The 16,181-nt window shown below is 57.0% G+C and overlaps 3 protein-coding genes across 5 annotated transcripts; all 3 read left to right on the top strand.

Annotated features, from left to right (window-relative positions):
* Nucleotides 1-6: 6 nt before the first annotated feature.
* On the top strand, nt 7-6,574 carry SMARCD1 (SWI/SNF related, matrix associated, actin dependent regulator of chromatin, subfamily d, member 1). 2 transcript variants are annotated; one of them, XM_041400325.1, is made up of 12 exons: nt 7-239; nt 995-1,037; nt 1,132-1,254; nt 1,536-1,658; nt 2,143-2,259; nt 2,582-2,683; nt 2,973-3,134; nt 3,244-3,341; nt 3,823-3,958; nt 4,284-4,406; nt 4,645-4,746; nt 4,939-6,574. In XM_041400325.1, the coding sequence occupies exons 1-12, from the start codon at nt 61-63 to the stop codon at nt 4,990-4,992; spliced, it is 1,362 nt and encodes a 453-aa protein (XP_041256259.1). In that variant the 5' UTR covers nt 7-60; the 3' UTR covers nt 4,993-6,574. The 2 variants fall into 2 exon arrangements, with proteins under 2 accessions (XP_041256259.1, XP_041256260.1); XM_041400326.1 differs by lacking the exon at nt 7-239 and adding an exon at nt 259-474.
* Nucleotides 6,575-7,750: 1,176 nt separating this feature from the next.
* Nucleotides 7,751-12,938, top strand: GPD1 (glycerol-3-phosphate dehydrogenase 1). The gene is made up of 8 exons (XM_041400322.1): nt 7,751-7,903; nt 8,084-8,261; nt 8,640-8,780; nt 9,203-9,341; nt 10,231-10,343; nt 10,507-10,740; nt 11,166-11,272; nt 11,471-12,938. Exons 1-8 carry the CDS (start codon nt 7,863-7,865, stop codon nt 11,565-11,567), a joined length of 1,050 nt encoding a protein of 349 aa, XP_041256256.1. The 5' UTR covers nt 7,751-7,862; the 3' UTR covers nt 11,568-12,938.
* Nucleotides 12,939-14,571: 1,633 nt separating this feature from the next.
* On the top strand, nt 14,572-16,128 carry LOC121333720 (cytochrome c oxidase assembly protein COX14). 2 transcript variants are annotated; one of them, XM_041400323.1, is made up of 2 exons: nt 14,572-14,725; nt 15,710-16,128. In XM_041400323.1, the coding sequence occupies exon 2, from the start codon at nt 15,718-15,720 to the stop codon at nt 15,874-15,876; it is 159 nt and encodes a 52-aa protein (XP_041256257.1). In that variant the 5' UTR covers nt 14,572-14,725; nt 15,710-15,717; the 3' UTR covers nt 15,877-16,128. The 2 variants fall into 2 exon arrangements, with proteins under 2 accessions (XP_041256257.1, XP_041256258.1); XM_041400324.1 differs by lacking the exon at nt 14,572-14,725 and adding an exon at nt 14,788-15,226.
* The last annotated feature ends 53 nt before the right edge of the window (nt 16,129-16,181 follow it).

Genomic DNA, 16,181 nt, shown 5'->3' with positions numbered 1-16,181 from the left:
GGGCGCGGGGCCGGGCGCGGCGGGCGCTGACCGGCTCTGTTCTCTCCGCAGCGCCCCGGGATGCTGCCGGGCGGCCGCCTGGCGCCGCAGGGCCCGGCCATGGGTCCTCCCGGGTACGGTGGGAGCCCAGCCGTGCGGCCCGCGCTGGCGCAGGCCGGGCTGGACCAGGCTCGCAAGCGGCCGGCGCCGCAGCAGCTCCAGCAGGTGCAGCCGCAGGCGGTGCCCAACCGCAACCACAAGTAAGGCACGGGGAGAGGGCGCATCCCGGGGCTAACGGGGACATCCCGGGCAACGGGAGCATCTCGGGGCAGCAGCAGCAGCATCCCCTGTGCTGTCGTGGGCATCGGGAGGAATTTCTTCATGGAAATTGCCAGGTTTTGGAAGGGGCTGCCCAGGAAGGTGGTGGAGTTGCCATCCCTGGAGGTTTCCAAAGAATGATGGACGTGGCACTGAGTGCTCTGGGTTGGTGACGAGGTGGGGATCAGGCGCAGGTCGGAGTCAAGGGTCTGGAAGGGCTTTTCCAAGCTCAGGGATTCTGGAGTTCATCCTGCAGCACTCAGGGGCTGAAGGGTCCTGTCAGGTCCTTGTGTGTTCCATTCCCCTGGCATTGGAGGACAGCACTGGGCAGGGCAAGGCTGAGTTTATGTCACGTGCCTGCATCCCGGTGCGATGCCCCAGTGAGAATGAAATTCACCCTGGATTTCAAATGCTGTTCCTGGAAAAGCCAATCCAAAGCTGATTGGGGCAGGAAGGTCACTTGGTGTGGGCGTTGTGTCAGGTCCTCCTTCCCAAGGGATAAACCCCCTTCCCAATAGATGTAATTCCCTTTCTGAGTGCTCAGAGGGGTGGGAGCATTGAGGTAACCAGTTAGCCATACTGGAGCAGGGCCCAGCTAACTGGAGAGCCCCTGGGCAGTCGGAGCTGCAGGTTTGTGAGTTCCTGTGCCCAGAGCCGTTCCCATTTTCACACCTCCTTTGCCTCTTGCCCCCGTCAGCGCCAAGAAGAAGAAGATGGCAGATAAAATCCTCCCGCAGCGGGTGAGTGGGACACGGGGAGGGGCTCGGGGGGAGGTGAGGCAGCCTGGGGCACTCTGGGGAGCTGATGGGCATTTCCATCCTTGCTTGGCCCCAGATCCGTGAGCTCGTGCCCGAATCCCAGGCCTACATGGACCTGCTGGCCTTCGAGAGGAAGCTGGACCAGACCATCATGAGGAAGCGCCTGGATATCCAGGAGGCCCTGAAACGCCCCATCAAGGTAGGGCAGTCCCTGGCTTGTACCCAGGCTCTGCAGGCTCCTGAGTTCAGGCAGCAGGAGGGCACTGAAGGGTTGTGTCCTGTGAGTGTGGCATATCAGGGGTCCCAGTGCTCTGGACACTGCAAGGACTGGGACCAGCAGCACCTCTGTCCTGTGTGCTCCAGGAGGAGGGGAATGAGAGGCAGCTGAAAACATCGAGCTCAGTTTTAGCAAAGCCTGTGCAGGACAGTTGGCCCTGTGCAGGAGAATTACCTGTGCTGAGCTGGTGTTTTTTCTCCCAGCAAAAGCGAAAGCTGCGCATTTTTATCTCCAACACCTTCAACCCCGCCAAGTCGGACGTGGAGGATGGCGAAGGAACCGTCGCCTCCTGGGAGCTTCGGGTGGAAGGACGGCTGTTGGAGGATGTAAGTGGGAAGTAGCCAACCTCAGAGGAGACTGTGGATCTGGAGTTGGCAATGAAACCAGTTTCCTAGTGTCTGAGAGCACAGCTGGGGCTTGATATCCTCCTTCATCTCTGTTTTCCAAGGAGTCTGATGGTGACGAGACCGAGAGCCCAGCTTGCAGACCGATGGGTGTCCCCATGGCAGGACATGAGTTGTCCAAAGTTCTTAGAGTTGTGAGAATCACTGGTGAGAGCAGCTCAGTGGCACTTGTGTCCCCGGCCCTGAGAACCAGGGCACTGGCATTGTACGTAACTGCTGAGGGGTTTAACTCCTGCGAGCTCATCTTTAACTTCAGTCTTTCCCTTTCTGACTTGGAAACTCGATTTTTGAGCACACGTTGGTGAATTCAGGTGTTCAGAACTTACAGGAGCTGTTGTGCACGGTGGCTGTGCTTGAGTGCTGAGACTTGCTGCCCTAACCCTCTTCCTCCCTGTGTTGCTTGCAGTCTGCTCTGTCCAAATATGATGCCACCAAGCAGAAAAGGAAATTTTCGTCCTTCTTTAAATCTCTGGTCATTGAACTTGATAAAGACCTGTATGGCCCTGACAATCACCTAGTAGAGGTGAGCTGCTTTTTGCTGTGTTTCCTCTAAAAGTGGGTTGGTGTTTCAGCAGGTGGGGTTTGTGTGTCATTTATACTTGGGAGGTGGGAATCCTTGAGGCTCCTGGGAGCCAGGAGCTCTTGAATTCGCACTTTGGCTTTTCCTCTCACTTGCTGAAGGTCAGAACAAATGTATTGACTCTTGTTTCAAACTCTTTAAGTGGGAAGAATTGGAGATTTCTCTAGCTGGGTGGGATTTACTGGCAAAGCTTTTGGGTGGCCAGCAGCAGGAGCAGGGGGAATCATGTTTGGGGGTGGCTTCTGAATTCCCTCTCGTGTTGCAGTGGCACAGGACTGCTACGACTCAGGAGACAGATGGCTTCCAGGTGAAGAGGCCGGGGGATGTGAACGTGCGCTGCACTGTCCTGCTGATGCTGGATTACCAGGTAGCATAGTAGGGAAAAATCCCTCCCTGTAGGGGTGGCAAGGCCCTGGCACAACTGCCCAGGGAAGCTGGAGCTGCCCCTGGATCCCTGGAAGTGCCCAAGGCCAGGCTGGACAGGGCTTGGAGCAACCTGGCATAGTGAAAGGTGCCCCTGCCCATGGCGGGAGGTGGAATGAGATTTCTTTAAGGTCCTTCCCAGCCCAAACCATTCCATGCTGGGAGCAGCAGTGCTGGGCATGCACCATTACCTGTGTCTGGGGCTGCCTCACCTCTCCGTGCTCTCTGTTCAGCCTCCCCAGTTCAAACTGGATCCGCGCCTGGCTCGGCTGCTGGGCATCCACACTCAGACCCGGCCCGTGATCATCCAGGCCCTGTGGCAGTACATCAAGACCCACAAGCTGCAGGACCCCCACGAGCGGGAGTTTGTCATCTGTGACAAGTACCTGCAGCAGGTGAGCAGTGGCAGGGCTGGAACAGCAGCACCTGGATCGGTTTCCAGCGTGGGCAGTCGGGGGTGGCTGCAGCGGCCCTGCTCCTCCCTCAGCCCTGTCTCTGTCACAGATATTTGAGTCGCAGCGGATGAAGTTCTCTGAGATCCCACAAAGGCTTCATGCCTTGCTGATGCCCCCCGAACCGATCATCATCAATCATGTGATCAGGTGAGGCTGCTCCACGTCAGTTCCTGTTTCCAGGAAGGAGTGGGAGGGAGAGAGAGAGGGAGGGATGGATGAGGCTGGCACGGGAAGACAACGTGCTGTGTCCTGATTTTCAGCAGCAGCTCCCATGTTGCCTGCCACTGTTCCTTTGTACAAGAGCAGCCGCCTCTCCCATTACCACATCCCTCTTGCAAAGGCACTCCCACATCCCTGCTGTCCTTTGCTGTCTGTAGAAACCTCCTTGGAGCAATCATTCTCTTCTTTTGCTGCAAAGCCATCGGTGGGCTTTTGCTGATTTTGGGGCTGAGGCTGACAGTGGCATGGCTTGTCCCTGTCCTTGCCTGCAGTCTGTTTGCTGCAGCATCCCAGAGGAGCTGCATTTGCTGCTTTCTTGAACTGGTCCCATATTTTCTTCTGGGACCTTTCCCATATGCCTTCTTTCTGGAGCTACTCCCTGATTGTGGCTTCTTGTGAATGTACCCAGCGTTGACCCAAATGACCAGAAGAAAACAGCCTGCTATGACATTGATGTGGAGGTGGACGATACCCTGAAAACCCAGATGAATTCCTTTCTGCTCTCCACGGCCAGTCAACAGGAAATTGCTGCTCTGGATAACAAGGTAGGAAAAGCTCCTTCAGGTCTGCTCTCCTTGTTGCTGGGCAGAGATGTGTCTCTGGACACAGAATAGGAGTGCTCCATTGTTTGGAAGCTGCAGTGGGATGAGCCATGTTTACAAACGTGGCTGTACCTGGAAATGTAGTTTTTAAAGCAACCAGTCTATGGGAAAATGGGTAATATTTAGAGAGCAGGAAACTAAGAGCTGAACATCCTAGTAAGTATAAGCTAACTAGAGAGTGTAAGAATTTGCCTTCATGTGTTGGACTCCTTGATGTTTCTGACTTCTCCCCTGTTCAGCAGTTCCATTCTGTGTTTGTCTCCTTCAGATCCATGAAACAATTGAGACCATCAACCAGCTGAAGACACAGCGCGAGTTCATGCTGAGCTTTGCCCGAGATCCTCAGGGCTTCATCAACGACTGGCTCCAGTCCCAGTGCCGGGATTTGAAGGTAGAAGCTTTGTCTTGTGTAGAAGGTGGTCCAGTTCACACGCGTCCCTCATTAGAACGAGCTCCCACAGAGAGAAGGAGGCAATTTCCTCCTTGGAAAGCGAGGCTGGGATTTGAGTCAAGCGTAAGAAGCTGACCTGAGTGCACTGAGATGTCTGTGAGGAAAGGGAAGGGGTGGGTTTGCTCAGCACAGCCAGAGCTTTTGCACTCGCTGAGCTGTTGTGCCTTTGTGCTCCCAGACAATGACTGATGTCGTCGGGAATCCCGAGGAGGAGCGCAGAGCCGAGTTCTACTTCCAGCCGTGGGCGCAGGAAGCCGTGTGCCGATACTTCTACTCCAAGGTGAGTGTCCCCAGGCAGGGGTGCCTCTCCGTGCCTGGCACTCCTTGGGGCACACAACGCTGGGGGAAGGTGCTGGTTGCATCTTGGTCCCAGTTTGAGCTCGCCCTTTCCCAGCTGGCTCCTGTGTTCACTGGGTGCTCTGGTGCTGCACCACCCGAGGGTGTTAATGCTGCAACTCGGCTCCTCTTGCAGGTGCAGCAGAGACGGCAGGAACTGGAGCAGGCCCTGGGGATTCGGAACACATAGGCTGCTCTGCTCCTCCCCAGGCAGAAGCATCACAGCTGTTTGTGGAGACAGAGCTGCAGAGCTCACTGTTCCAGCTCACCGAATCCCACTCTGGCAGCGAGGCCCACGTTGTTCATCCTGGCATTGTCCCTGCAGGGGCAAGTCCAGGACACCTGGGGCAAACAGACAGGCTCCAATGAGCACACATTTCTACCTGGTTTTCTTCCTGACTGTTGCCTTGTCAGTCCCAAGGCTTCCACAAGCGTCCCCGTGACTCTGCACTGCCCGTAGTGTCCCCGGTAGCCAGAGTGACTCAGAGCCTTCTCTCAGCCCATTCCTCCCCATCCAGCATCTGGCTGGGCACTCAGAGCTGGCTCTGAAGCCTGGCTGTGCTTTAAGGTGTGGCTGGGCTCTTCCCTGCCACGTTTTACAGCCCGTGCCAGGCGCTGTCGTGGGCAGGATGCCATGAGCTGACATACCTCCCTGCCCTCACCCCCTCCTCAGAGGGTGCTGCTGCACTGGGCTGCCTCATAGGTCACTCTCCTCCTTGAGGAAGATACTGAACTGTATAGAGAATTGCTTCTTCCCTTCTCCCTTCTCCCCTGCCTCATTCCCTTCGTGTTCCATGACAGACTGTCACAGGCTGGGATCACAGGGAGACAAGGCCTTGGCTTCCTGCAGGGATGTGGAAGCGTTGGAGTGATGCAGCACTTCAAACACCTACAAATGGGTTCCAGCAAACCACGAGGCTGTTTGTGTTCCCTGGAGCAGGGAGAGGAGATGAAGCAGCTGCCTGGAATTCTGCAGGGACAGTGTTGTAGGCTCATTCCTTCAGGACAGTTGTCCTGTGTCACTTGCTGTGGGGACCGGAGGCTCCTTCGTGTGGGTCCAAGGGTCCAAGGACAGCACAGTCCTTGGAAATGGACATTTTTCCAAGCATATGTGAGTTAGCAGGTGTTTCCATGCTGAAGCTCCTGTGGTTTTTAGTCAAGTTTTAGGCTGCGGGGCTGCCATAGGGCCCAGCATGGTTCAGGAATGTACAAATAGATTTTCTCCACTGTGAGGAGTAGCAGCCCCAATGCCTCCTCCTGGAATGAGGTACTGGTGGTCAGACTTAGGAGAATGAAATAGCTCCTTTTCACTCCAATCCCAGTGTTTGTGCTCGGGACTATAATGCAAATGGACTCAAAAGTTGGTCTGACTCTTGGAATAGCTGCAGGATCATGTTACTGATGAGCACTCACCCAGTTCAGTGTGGCTGGGGAGGATGCTGTGAGTTGGAGCACCTGGGTGGCCCTACTACTCCTTGTGTCTGTGTTACTACATGTCTGTGAGTAATAGACTCTCGACTTCCCCTCTCCTTTGCCCTTCTGAAATGCTCCTCCGTGGTACTGGGGTGAAGGTCTTGGTGCTGGAGAAGCAGCCCCTGACTCCTCAGGGTACTCCCACAGGAGGGATGCTGAGTCCTACATAGGCAAACGTAGCTGTTGCAGAGTAACTGCTTTTCTTAACTGAGTATTACGGTTTTTTCCATGGACCAAATTTTTTTTTTGTACTGTATCCTTGTAGACGTCACCCAGTTTTAATAAAAGACTCCTGTGAAGGAAGCTGTCCTCCTCCTTCCATGCTGACAGCTTGCACTCTCCCAGCTGCCATGGGGGATGAGCCTGGTGACTCCCAGGGAAGGGACACGATTATCTGCTTTCTTTTCAAAGCCAGCAGCGTTAAGTGACTGGAGAGAAAATGTTCTTCATATTTTGGCCTTTTATAGCGAGCCCTTCTTGGAGGGATCTCCCAGCTTGCAGACTCTGCTAAGCCTTTGCAAAGTGCTTTTGTGGTAAACAAAGTAACTTGAGCAAAACTGGAAGTCCAGTGGCCAGTGCTAATAAATCCTGAATTGCCTCGTGTCCACTTGGCTGGATTGTGGCAACCTGTTGGACATCCCAAGGGAGCAGGGCAGAATTTGAGGGAAATTGAAATACAGTTTACATGCAAGGGTTTAAAATTATGCAGAAGGGGATTTATTCTCTTTACCCTGCTTGTTTATAGAACCTAACTGCTTTGCTGCAGACCGGGGAGCCCCTGGGGCAAGGGAAGCATCCTCTGTGTGAAGGGGAAAGTGCTGCTGGCTGTGGTGGGGACAGGAGCTGAGTCTTGGGGCTACACCAGGTGGTTCCTGCTCCTTCGCTGGGGGGAAATGGCACTTTTTAGCAAGAGGGGGACATATTGAAAAGCTTTTATGCAGAAAGGCTCATTAGTGATGTCCTGCTCCTTCGCTGGGGGGAAATGGCACTTTTTAGCAAGAGGGGGACATTGAAAAGCTTTTATGCAGAAAGGTTCATTAGTGACAAGTCAGCTTGGCAAGTGCTCTGCCTAGGGCTCTGCAGCTTCCTCACGAGGGGCAGCAGAGGGGCAGCTCTGATCCCTGCTCTCTGGGACAGTGTCGGGACCCCGGGGAACGGCTGGAGCTGTCAGGGGGGTTGGGATGGATATTAGGAAAAGGGTATTTTCTCCCAGAGTGCTCAGGCACTGAACAGGCTCCCCAGGCGATGGTCACAGCCCTGACCCTGCCAGAGCTCAAGGGGCGTTTGGACAACGCTGTCAGGCACAGGGTGGGATTGTTGGGGTGTCCTGTTCAGGGCTTGGACTCACCAATCTTTGAGGGTCCCTTCCAGCTCAGGGTATGATACGATTCCCTGATTCCATGACTCCTGGTTCTGGGGGATCTGAGCTGCTCCAGGGCAGCGCTTTGCACCTGCCACGCACGGAGCGGGTGCCCGGTGCCCCGGGGGCGAGGCGGGGCCGGGGGCGGGCCGGGGCCGCCCCTGCTTCGGGCAGCCTTGAAATAGCAGAGGCGGCTTCCAAGCCCGCAGTGCCCCGCTCCCGGCACCATGGGTGGCAAGAAGGTTTGCATCGTGGGCTCTGGCAACTGGTGAGCGCCTGGCACCCGGCTCCCCTCGGCGAGCACAGCGCGGTCCCTGTCCTCCCCTGTCCCCCCTCGGCACCCCCGGCAGCCGGTGCCAGCCGTCCGCATTCCTGCAGGTCACAGAGTGACCTGTGGTGCCCTGGGCTCCCCGGTGCCCACAACCACGGCCTCCCTCTGCCCTCGCAGGGGCTCGGCCATCGCCAAGATCGCCGGCAGCAACACAGCTCGGCTGAGCAGCTTCGAGAACCAGGTGAACATGTGGGTGCTGGAGGAGGAGGTGGGCGGCCGGCGGCTCACGGACATCATCAACACGGAGCACGAGAATGTCAAGTACCTGCCGGGGCACAAGCTGCCCCCCAACGTGGTGAGTGTGGGCTGCCAGCAGTCTCTCCGAGGGGCAGAGCTGATGGCTGGGCTTTGGAGAGAGGCCAGCAGCTCTGGGGGTGTGAAGGCAGGGGATGCACCGGGCTGTGCGGGGCCCAGTTATGCCCTCCCACTGACCTTCATCTGTGCTTGGATGAGCTGCAGCCCTGGCTGCTCTCACTGCCCACCTTTGACACTGCTCTGGCATCCCACAGGCTGGGCTGGAGGCCATGTGGCTGCCTCTGAGCTGGCATCATCCCCCTCTGCTCTGGCATCATCCCACCAGCCCCTCTGCTGGCAGGGAGCTGGGCATGGTGACTTTGGGCCCTTCCTTGCCATCCATCTTCCCAGTCCCTAACAACAGTCACACTCTATTCAGGTGGCAGAGCCAGACCTGCTCAAAGCCTGTGCAGGGGCTGATGTCCTCCTGTTCGTGGTGCCCCACCAGTTCATCGGCAAAGTCTGTGACCAGCTCAAGGGCCACGTGAAGAAAGAGGCCATTGGGATGTCACTCATCAAGGTGTGAGCAGGAGCAGGGCTCACCAGGGTGCGGGGCCAAGGCAGGGGAGTGGAAGCAGCCCAGCTTGGAGTGGCTGCTAAGGGAGTCCAGGGATTTTGGAACAGAAATGGGCAGTGGGGGGAAGAAGGGAAGTGAGGGTAGAGTCTTTGTGGAGATTTGGAGGTGTTGGTGGAGAAGGGTAAGGGCGTATGGGGGATCTCAGGTGCTGAGAGGAGCAGGGCACAGCTCTGCATGTCAGGATCAGTCAGAGCACTGCAGCACAGGGAATGGCAGGATTGGGGTGCAGGGCAGGTGTCCAGGAGGGGCAGCTGCTCATTGTCTGGTTGGCAAGGCAGTGTTCAGTCAAAGGTTGGACTCAATGTCCTCAGAGATCTATTCCAGTGTAACTGATGCTGTGGTCTCTGTCCCTGGCTGTCCCCCAGGGTGTGGATGAAGGACCAGATGGGCTGAGGCTGATCTCAGACATCATCCATGAGAAACTGGGAATAGAAATGAACGTGCTCATGGGGGCCAATATTGCCAGTGAAGTGGCAGAAGAGAAGTTCTGTGAAACCACCATCGGTAAGGAGCCAAGAGCCCTCCTCGTTAGCAGCTTTCATTTGTGATTAGCAGGAAGAGGCAAAGGGTGGAGTATGGTGCAGCTCAAACTCCTGCTGCCTTGGGTGAACTGGCCCTGTTCCCTGGGAAGGCAGGAGACTCCATAGGAGCTGGCTGAGCTCATTCCCAGGGTTTGTGATGGGATCACTCACTTCATTAACAATGGAGTTGTGCAGCTAAAGGTTCCTGCCAGCATGGAGCCAGCATCAGGCAGCTGCCTGGCACAAGTTAAAGGGGTGGGCAACAAGAGGCCCCTTAGGAATAATTTCCATCCTTGATTTCCTTGGGCATCACAGGATGCCCACCTGGATCTCATGTTATTGCCAGCCAGGACTGCTTGGAAGTTCATCTAGTGACAGTTCCAACACCCTCCACACTGTTGGGGACTGTGCACAGAGCCAAAACAAACAGAACCATTTGCTGGGTCAGAAGTTGTGGCATTCAAAGTGTCTGTTTTATGAAACAACGGCAAACACACTGGGCAGGAGGCTGGGGAGGTGAAGCAGAGCCCACAACCCCTGTGAGCACACAGGGCCCTGCAGGGACAACCACAACAGAAAGCTGCAACCCCAAATTTGCAACCTTTGAAGATGCCTTTAACCTATTGAGCATTCAGAAAGTCATTTTTGTCTTGCGTGACACAGAGCATGGATTGTCCCCTGTCTTCTGGGAATGTCAAAGTTGAACATTGCTTATCTGTCAGGCAGTGTGTGCCTGACTCTGTGTGGACCTGCAACTGTTTTGCAACATTGGTTGGGCAATAGGTTCCTCTCACTGGATGACCTTCAGGAGAGCATGGACCTACCTCATGGGTTTCCCCATCATCTTCTTCCTCGTCCCTTTGTCTCCTCAGGCTGCAAGAACATGAAGCACGGGCAGATGCTGAAGGACCTGATGCAGACCCCCAACTTCCGTGTGTCGGTGGTGCAGGAAGCTGACACTGTAGAGATCTGTGGGGCTCTCAAGGTGAGCAGAGCCCGGGGCTCTGCAGGGAGCTCAGGGGAGGAGGGCTGGTGGGCACTGGCACAGACAGCAGCCAGTGCTTGGGATCACACAGGCTGCTCACAGATGCAGCCAAGCCCCAAGCTCTGTTGGGAAGAGACCCCTCCACATTGCCACTGTTTTCCAGAACGTGGTGGCTGTAGGAGCTGGTTTCTGTGATGGGCTTGGCTACGGTGACAACACAAAGGCTGCCGTGATCCGCCTGGGCCTGATGGAGATGATTGGCTTTGCCAAACTCTTCTGCAAGGGCCCTGTCACCTCCTCCACCTTCCTGGAGAGCTGTGGCGTGGCTGACCTCATCACCACCTGCTATGGGGGCCGCAACCGCAAGGTCGCCGAGGCTTTTGCCAAGACTGGCAAGGTGAGCAGAGCTGGAAGCGGCCGACACTGAGACGTGTGTGGATAAAGCTGGGTCAGGGGAGGTTTGGGTGGGATAGCTGGAAAAGGTTCTTCACCCAGAGGGTGGTCGGGCACTGAACAGGTTCCCCAAGGCTGCCAGAGCTCAAGGGGTGTTTGGACAACGCTCTCAGGCACAGGGTGGGATTGTTGGGGTGTCTGTGGGGGGCCAGGAGTTCAACTGCATGGTCCTTGTGAGTCCCTTCGAACTCGGGATATTCCGTGATTCTATGATTCCTGCATCAACCTGGTGAGCAGGCAGGGAGGTGATCCCCCTTAGCACTGTGGGATCTGTCTGTGCTTGGCTAGTGCTGCAGCCCAGCTCCAGGGCAGGAACGTGGTGCAGCAGCAGAGCTGCAGGTCCAGCTCCTTACTGCTGTGTTTTTTCAGTCCATTGAGCAGCTGGAGAAGGAGATGCTGAATGGGCAGAAGCTGCAGGGTCCCCAGACATCTGCTGAGCTGCATCGAATCCTCAAGAGCAAGAATGCAGTGGAGAAGTGAGTGCTGGAATCTCTGTGCTTCGTTGGCATGGGGCTTTTCAGGAGCAGCAGGAGGGGAAAGCCCCCAGCAGCTGGGCAGGAGTGGCCTGTTGGATGGGGCACAGTGCCATTGGCCCACCTGCTCCTGCATGCCGTGACAGAAGTCGAGGTGCTCTGACTCTGCCATCTGTGGTGACTTTCTCTGTCTGCCCACAGGTTCCCCCTCTTCACTGCTGTGTTTCGGATCTGCTACGAGGGCAAACCTGTCACTGACTTCATTTCATGTCTCCAGAACCACCCTGAGCACATGTAAGGGGCTCTGCCTGCAGAGCACAGGTCCCGCTGAGATGTGCTGAGACCTCCTGCCCACACTGACCTGATCTGCAGCCACAGCCTCAGGAGGAGTCCGGGTCTCCTGGGAGCCTTTGCTGACTGCTGGAAGAGCAGAGGTTCCCTTCCCCAGCCCCAGACACTGCCCTGGACACTGAGCCGGGCACAGAGGTACCTGCTGACCTCTTCCTCTCTTTGAAGAGCTCGTTTAATTGCTGCTGCTAAGGTTTGTCCTGAGCAGGGCTGAGCATCTTCCTCCTTCCACTTCCTCACAGTGGATTCAGCTCTGGGAAGGACTCTGCCAGGCCATCATGATAGATAAGGGCTGGGCACTGCCTGGCAGGGAAAACAAGTGTCCCAAGTCCTCCCTCTTAGCCCCATGGGCCACTCTGGGTGACACCAGCTCTTCCCTACCTGCTGCTGCTTTTGCATTCCCTGTCTGGTGGAGAGGGCACAGTCCCCTGCCAGGCTCACCTGGTGAGTGGAGTTCTCAGGACTTCCAAAGGCAACGAGGATCTTTGTAAGCAGCACCAGCACAGCACAGACAATGGCATTCCTTGCCACCCGGCCATGTGCTGCTTTCCCCCAGCTGCTCCTGCTGACCCAGGGACACTCTGGAGCTTGTTTATTTAGAGCTTTTGCTCTCTCCATCAGACTTGGCCCCAGCCCTGGGGAGGTCCCCTGTTGTCACAGGTTTGTGACAAAATGTGCTAATTCCATGCCCGCTGACTTATCTCCCTTGTCTCAGTTTGACCTCTGGGGCTTGGCACTGCCAGGGACCAACTGCCCCTGAGTCTGTGTGAGCAGCTGGTGTGACCCCTACCTTGTATCCTCACATCAGGCAGGTGGGTCAGCTCAAGGCACCTGAGTCACGTTGATGTTCAGTAATTTCTCCACAGCCACACTTTGCCTTCCTCTGGCTCGCTTCAGCTTGTGCTTTAGACTCTCTGTGCTTCCATGTGTGGCTGTCCAGGAGCTGAGGAAGGAGGTCTCACACTTTCCTCATGTGGGGATGCTGCAAGCTGCCCTCTGGCACAGGGGCAGGAATAGGCATATGATCCACAACAGGTACATGGACATGTCCAACATCCCAGGACAGGACAGAGGTCTTGGGCCTCACACTGAGCCTGTGAAATTTGCCCCTTGTCCAGACAGCTGCCACATGTCCCTCTGCTCCTCTGAAGCTGGTAGTGTTTGCTCAGGCCAGAGTGTCCAGTGGTCACTGATCCTACCTGGGCTGGAAGGCTGGAATGCTGCAAGGCTCCCTGTTCTCCCCCATTCAAGTCCCAGAGCCAAGGGGTCTCTGACTAGCAGTGTTCTTTAAAATAACAATAAACATGGAGAGGAGGCAGGAGATGCTCTCCTCGTTCTGTGGCTCCAGTGCATCACTGTCGCTGGGTTGGTGCCTGCTGGACTTGCTGAGTGCTCAGAACAGGGCACTGCCCATTCCCTCCTGGCCCTGCACCCTCCCGTGCTGTCCCAGAAACAGCAAGAACGTCCCTGTAGGTCCCTGTTCAGCCCCAGTGTCACACAGTGTCCCACTTGCTTTGTCTCAGCAACGGTTCCAGGATTAAAATTTGGCTGTAGGACTATGGTGGGTTGGGATTGCAGCATTGAGCCGGGTCCAGAGTCCTCACCTGGGGCCAGCAGGAGCCAGGCCAGGACCACACTGTGCCCCACACACCCCAGGCCTCCCCTCCTCTGACGTTTGGGGCTTCCCAGGACACGCTGTGGGATTTTAATCATCTCTTCCCAGCTGCTTTTCCCAGACTCACTTTGTCCCTGTGTGTCTTTAAAGGAGCCCCGTACTGAGTGACCTTTCCAGGGCTCTGAACCCTCTGCTCGGTGTCTTACAAGGGGAATTTAATCTGTTGGCACTGCACTTGTTTCTGTGCCTTTTATTAGCCACGTTTTCTCAGCAGGCACTCCGCGACCTTTAAATTCAGCAGAACTGTCGTGTGGGGGGAGCCAACACGGCTTCCTCTGCCGAGGAGCTTTATTGAGCTTGGAGGAAGGATAAAGGAAGTCCAGCGTGTTCCTGCAGGGCTGGCACGACTTCTAGTTCTCTTTGTCTTCAAGGGCTTCAAGGAATCCAAGTGTTTGGATACGAAGCTCATGCAGGAGAGAGGGTCCCTGGGCTCTGCTCCCTCACACAAGCTCCTGTCAGCACCTGCCTGGAGCTGCAGCAGAATCCAGCAGGGATTTGTGTTTAGCTGGGATGGAAATGCTTTGTGCATCCCCCTTGTCCATGTTTCTTTGACCCTGGAAGTGCCCGAATCGCTGCAGACCCTTGCTGAGGGTCCCAGGTCTCCAACAATCTCTCGCTTTTAAACACACCACACTGGAGCTGGATGTCCCCGAGCTATAAAAAGTTTTCCCTTTGCCATTTGGAATTATGTTCTGCAGGCTCAGCACATCCCAGTGCCCCAGCCCTGGGAGCTGCTGCTGGGGGAAAGGAGGATGAGGAAGGGGAAAAAAAGAGTGCCCCTGGCAGCTTTGGAGCTCGAGGGAGCCCCGGGCAGAGCAGAGCAGGGACAGCAGAGTTCAAAGGCTGGAAAGGAGCTCCGGGAGGGGAGCAGCTGCCACAGGGGAGACAGGAGGGGACCTGGGGAACGTGGCCTGTTGGGAAGGAGACTGGGCTGGGGGCACAGGAGACCCTGGGCAGGCACCAGGGCCCTGGGAATGGCACTGGGACACTTGGAATGCCACTGGGACCCTCAAGAAACTACTGGGACCCTCGGGGGGGGGGGCACTGGGACCCTCAGGACGGCACCAGAGCCGTGAATCCACCGTGACCGTCGGGATGGCACCGCGCCGCCGAGCCTCAGGGTTGCAGCACGGCCCGGAGAGCCTGGGCCCTATCCACGCGTGACCAAGGACTGCCCCTTGTGGGCTGCCGGCGCCGCACCTCAGAGAGGAAGACCCGCGGGCTCCGTCGTGCAGGCAGGCCCGTGTGGGCCGCGGCGATGGCGGCGGCAGCGGCCCTGAGGGGAGACCGCGGCCGGGAGCCGCCAGGGGGCGCTGCGGGCACCGCGCGGGCTTCCCGCGCTCGCCGGCGGCCACACGTGACCGCGGCACACACGTGACGACGGGAGGCACGTGACTGCCCAGCGCCACGTGACGCGGAGCGGGACGGGAGCGGTGAGTCCGGAGAGACCGGAGCGGACTGGACTGGACCGGGATGGGATGGAACGGGATGGGACGGGACGGGACGGGACGGGAGCGGGGAGTCCGGAGGGACGGCATGGGATGGGACGATGGACGGGACGCGCGAATCCGCGCTGCCGGCCCCGCTCCCCGCCGCCTTCTTGCGGGCCGGTGAGCAGTGAGTTCACCAGGGACCGCTGCTGGGTCCGGTCTCGTTCGCCGTGTCCGTGACCGACCTGCATGAAAGGATGGAAGCACCCTGAGCGGGTCTGGTGGTGACACGAAACGCGGGGCACTGGCTGATCCACCCGAAGGCTGTGCTGCCGTCCAGCAGGGCCTCCATCGGCTGGGGAACTGGGCAAAGAGAAACCTAATGATTTATTAGAATAACCTAACGAAGCTCAGCAAGAGCGAATGTAGGATCCTGCACCTGCAGAGGAATAGCCCCAAGTGCCAGTGGGATCCTGGAATGCACGGGAAAGAGCGTGCCAGCAGGTCAGGGAGGGGATTCTGTCCCTTGGCCACAGTGACCTGTCCAGTTCTGGGCTCCTCACGTCAGCACAGACAAGGAGCTGCTGGAGATGGTCAGGATGTTGAGGGATCTGGAGCATCTCTCTGAGACTGTGGGAGCTGGGCCTGGTTAGTCTGGAGAGAAGACTGAGATGGGATCTTAGTAATAAATATAAATATCTCCAAGGGGTCAGAGGGTGATGCCCAGAAATAGGATGAGGAGCAACAGCCATAAACTAAACCACAAGGAGTTTCACTCAACATGAGGCAGAACTTTCCATGGAGGGGTGCAGAGCACTGGAACAGCTGCCCATGGAGTCACGGGAGTCTTCCTTTCTGGAGACACCTGGACATCCTCCAGTGTCACCTGCTCTGGGTGACCCTGCCTGGACACAGGGGTTGGACTGGATGATCTCCAGAGGTCCCTTCCACCCCTGACTATGCTGGGATTCTGTGTCTGTCTGGCAGGTGCAGCCATGGTCTCCAAAAAGCAGCTGGCAGACTTTGGCTACAAGGCCTTCTCGGGCTCCATGATGCTGCTGACGGTGTACGCCGGCTACCTGTGCAGTGTCCGTGTGCAGAGGATGCTCCAGCTCCGCCGCCAGCGGGAGAACGCGCCGGGGCCTGAGAGCTGAGCCCGTGCTGGGACCGGCCCCGGGAGCTGGGACTGGCCCCAGGAGCTGGGACCGGCCCCAGGAGCTGGGACTGGCCCTGGGACCAGCCCCGGGAGCTGGGACCGGCCCCGGGAGCTGGGACCAGACCTGGGACCAGTCCTGGGAGCTGGGACCAGCCCCGGGAGCTGGGACTGTGCTGGACCAGCCCCACCTTCCTGGTCCCCCCTGGGCTGGAGGAGGCAGATGGAGTGCAATAAAACCCGTGTCAAAGTGGCTGGTGTGGTGGTGTGTGGTGTCTCCCAAATCTTAAAATGGTCTGGGGTTAA

Source organism: Onychostruthus taczanowskii, unplaced genomic scaffold (genome assembly GCF_017590055.1).
Source record: "Onychostruthus taczanowskii isolate IOZ18803 unplaced genomic scaffold, ASM1759005v1 scaffold178, whole genome shotgun sequence".
In the NCBI taxonomy this organism is placed as follows: domain Eukaryota; kingdom Metazoa; phylum Chordata; class Aves; order Passeriformes; family Passeridae; genus Onychostruthus; species Onychostruthus taczanowskii.
The sequence above is the reverse complement of the archived record's forward strand: the minus strand, read 5'-3'. Positions and strand labels throughout refer to the sequence as shown.